Here is a 3,794-nt window from a genome sequence, read left to right as displayed (position 1 = left end):
AAAAAAAAAAAAAAAAAAAAAAAAAAAAAAAAAAAAAAAAAAAAAAAAAAACATGATCCCAAACAAAAATTTTAAAAATTCTGTGAAAAAAAAGTGTATTTGTAGATGCAGTGAGTATACTTGTACATCTAGAGAACTTTCTAGAAAATGTTCATATATTATGTCTACTTAACTCATTAAGTAGTCCTCAAAAACAAAAAAAAAAACTCACCCTTCATCTAAAAAGGAATCCTTCAACGATCCTCCAGGTTTCTTGATGATTTGAATTGACTCCAAGTTTGTGCTCCCCTGCAATTTCAACAAAGTAAGTTTCAAATAGACACAAGTGCTCAAGGGTATGGAATATAAGACACACCGACATAACATGGAAACAGCTACACATCATCCAAAATGTTCCTCCCTCTCTCTCGTGCACACATATTAACAGAATATATAAGATGGGGAACAGTATTCATCAAATGGCAGCAGTAAACATCATAGTATTTAAACTTGCAATCAAACTTGTTTGTAGATAATTTTTACCCAAATCACAATAAATGAAGAACGAGTGAGCATTCACCTTTAGCCTCATAACGGCATCCACTGCCAATTGAGCAAAATGTTCCTTGTCTTGTGATAGAATTTTGGAACTCAGAGTAGTCATTGCAATCTTCATCAAGTCTGATTTAAATTTCTCTGAAAAAATGGCAATGCATTGCTTCAGAATATGCAGTAATAGTCCACGCAAGATTTGAAATTTATACTCTTAACTAAAAAAATAAACACTTGACAGTCTCACGCTGGACTAAGAGAAGGCAAAATGATAGAAAAGATAGGGTTATTACCTAAATCTGATTTGTTATCCACCACTTTCTGCAGCAATGCATTACGGGCACATTCTGCAGCCATTCTATAACCTGAAAGTTTCAAATGAATCATCACAAGCTTTAGCATCTTGTACTCATCACAAGGTAGAAGGTACCAGAGAACAAGAACATCAAAATAATCCATCTGGTTTTCATAGAATAACAAAGGGATAGAGAGAGAGAGAGAGAGAGTGAGAGTGATGTCCATTATGCATACACACACATAGAAAGAAGACAATACAGAATTATTTGAGAGGTATTCCATTAAGACAACATGATGCCAAGATTTTTGAAAGCATGACACAGGCATACAACACAACCTTCTAACTCAAGGCTTTAAAAGGCTAAAGGCAACATTGAGGCTTTTCCTCTTGAAGGGGCGAAGCACAAGCCTCACGCCAGTATGAGACATAAGCCTCAATTTTAGTTAATGACATTATATAAATCCTAAATTTGTGCGTACATAATGTATATCAATATATAACATACATATACACCCTTGTTAATTCCACTTAATCAAAAATTCTAAAATGATATCTTTAACATCACACTAATAGGATTGATTTATTTTATCAATTCTTGTCTTCAATGTTTTTAAAGCCTGAGTAGTAAAAGTAGCAATAGTCCAAATGGTTAAAACTCAAACCTTTATATTTAAAAAATGAGGCAATATTATTTTTCTAATCATTATCCGAGGTGCGGAGACTTTAGGCCTCAGTGCGTTTTCATAGAGACGTAAGCCTCTCATGGTCCAAACAAGGCACAAGTCTCAAGAATAAAAATTAGAGTCTTGCCTTGAGGCAAGCCTCGATAGCCTTTTAAGACATTGTTCGGACGTACAAAAAGGAAGGATGGTGAACCTACTACTACATAGTAATGTAAACATAAAAATAATAAGAAAAAACCTGCTATAATTGTCATTGGATGAATCTTTGAAGCAACCAACTTCTCTGCTTCCCTTAGAAGTTCTCCAGCCAAAACAACAACTGAGGTTGTGCCATCACCCACTTCATCATCTTGAACTTTTGAAATGTCTTAACCATGTTGTTGAGGATTTTCCATTCAAAACCATAAGAAAAGCACGACTTCAAGTAAAATAAATAAAGCATCCATACAAGAATTGAATAACCTTCTGAAACTACAATAATCATGAAATTGCCTTGATCATAAACATGGTAAATACTGACATAAAGGATACCGACAAGCACTTTGGCAGCTGGATTATCGATATGGAGAGACTTTAAAATGGTGGCACCATCATTGGTGACAGTGACTTGCCTTCCTCTGCCAGTAGATTGGAGAATTTTATCCTGCAAGGTATTTCATGCACAATCAAGGAATCGTATAACTATAGGAAATAGAGACACATTTTGTCAGATTGGTATCAATTGTACTTCCTCCCCTATACGAGTGAACGATTCAGGGTGGATTTATTAATATCCATTGTTTAAGTTTTCTCAGATCTTTACTCAAAGTAAATGAAAACTTAAACTAAACTCTAAAGTAGTGATATAACGAAGAGAGAGGAAAGAAACGCAAATGAGCCTAATGCCCTCAGAGATCCATCTCATAATTTAGTAGACTAAGGAGAGTAACTTACCATCCCCTTTGGTCCTAATGTTGTCTTAACCAAATCAGCAATCGCCATAGCACCAATGAATGATGCCTACAAAATCGATTAAGAGATATTAAACTTACAAAGGTAATAAACGAGGAAATTTCTCTCGCTGGTAGAATCAAAGATCAACCAAAAAAATTGATACATACCATTCTAGCACGCTCTCCCTTCTCTTCGCTCGCTTCATCTTTCAGAAGTTTATCGACCTGCGAAGTGAAAATTCATGTAACAAAAAAAAAACGCTGAAAAAGATCTCAAACCCGATGAGAAATAACAGTTGGGAAAATGTAGTGACTAGAAACCAACTTACCGCCATGGAAATGAAGAAAACTGAGGCCTAACTGAAGAATGAACTACCTGCAACGGGGCTCCCGCTTTTCAGTCAATTAGGAAAACGAAATGAATTGTAGTGCATAATAACGAAGCTCAGGGAGATAAAGCGAGTCAAGAAACAGTCGGAAACGGAGAGGAGAGAGTGAGAGTGAGAAGATGTGAGGTTGCGACAGAGAGATTAAGAGAGAGGAGAAAGAAAACCTGATTCGGGATCGTACGTGCAGTTGCGGCAACGATGGAAGAAGAAGAAACCAGAAGTGGGTAAAGAGACGGAGATCGGAGTGTAGGGTTTATCTCTTTTTTCCCTCTTTTTTTTTTAATAGTAAATATATTTATGGAAATTTATCGAAATATAGTGAAAGGAAAGGATCGTTAATTCTTTTGCGTTTTAACTTTGAAACAAAATAAATGGATTAGATTGTTTTTAATTTTGAAGGTATAGTTGAGTTTCTATACGAGTCCCACTAGTATATATGGTTCGACTTGGGCGGTTACAGATGAGATTTGCATATTAATGTTTGGTTCCGATACATTTATAACAATTCAATCCTACCACTAATAAATATTATTTGTTTTGGTCCGTCAGCCCTCACACCCTTGTAAAAAAAATATTTCATTCCTCTCCCAACAGAGGTAGGATCTTACAAATATGATCTAAAATTAAATCATTCTCAACCAAGCATGTTAATTATGTTAGATTATACTGGAAAAGGTGGATTTGATTGAGTTAGTGAGAAGATAAATAGAACCATATCATAACTTGATTAGATTTTTTTTTTTTTATAACACACCAAAAAATGGAGTTTATTTATTTCTTTGTAATGGAAGGGGTAATTTTTGAATGGTTGACCGTTCCCTCTCCAATTGAGCTAGATTTTCGTAGACACACTACCAATGTGGTTCGTTTTTACCCGTTACACATCGTCGTCAGCCTCACAGTTTTAAAAGGCGTTTATTAGAGAGATTTCTACGCCCTATAAAAAAAAAAAAAAAAAAAA

The 3,794-nt window shown here is 34.9% G+C and overlaps 1 protein-coding gene across 2 annotated transcripts in view; it reads right to left on the bottom strand.

The window, feature by feature from the left end:
* Nucleotides 1-3,112, bottom strand: part of LOC111446394 (T-complex protein 1 subunit beta) — a 5,824-nt gene extending 2,712 nt beyond the window's left edge. The window contains exons 1-9 of one of the 2 annotated variants that reach the window (XM_023085202.1): nt 2,998-3,112; nt 2,774-2,820; nt 2,613-2,669; nt 2,446-2,511; nt 2,044-2,155; nt 1,751-1,879; nt 825-896; nt 560-675; nt 212-288 (exon numbers count right to left, since the gene is read on the bottom strand). In XM_023085202.1, the coding sequence (XP_022940970.1) occupies nt 212-288; nt 560-675; nt 825-896; nt 1,751-1,879; nt 2,044-2,155; nt 2,446-2,511; nt 2,613-2,669; nt 2,774-2,779 (635 nt within the window). In that variant the 5' untranslated portion in view covers nt 2,780-2,820; nt 2,998-3,112. Of the gene's footprint in view, nt 1-211; nt 289-559; nt 676-824; nt 897-1,750; nt 1,880-2,043; nt 2,156-2,445; nt 2,512-2,612; nt 2,670-2,773; nt 2,839-2,997 lie in introns of those variants that run through there. The other variant, XM_023085203.1, reaches the window with a different exon arrangement.
* Between the last annotated feature and the right edge of the window lie 682 nt (nt 3,113-3,794).

The sequence above is a fragment of the Cucurbita moschata genome, unplaced genomic scaffold (assembly GCF_002738365.1).
Source record: "Cucurbita moschata cultivar Rifu unplaced genomic scaffold, Cmos_1.0 Cmo_Scf00008, whole genome shotgun sequence".
Lineage (NCBI taxonomy): Eukaryota > Viridiplantae > Streptophyta > Magnoliopsida > Cucurbitales > Cucurbitaceae > Cucurbita > Cucurbita moschata.
This window is presented reverse-complemented; position numbering and strand designations above follow the sequence as displayed.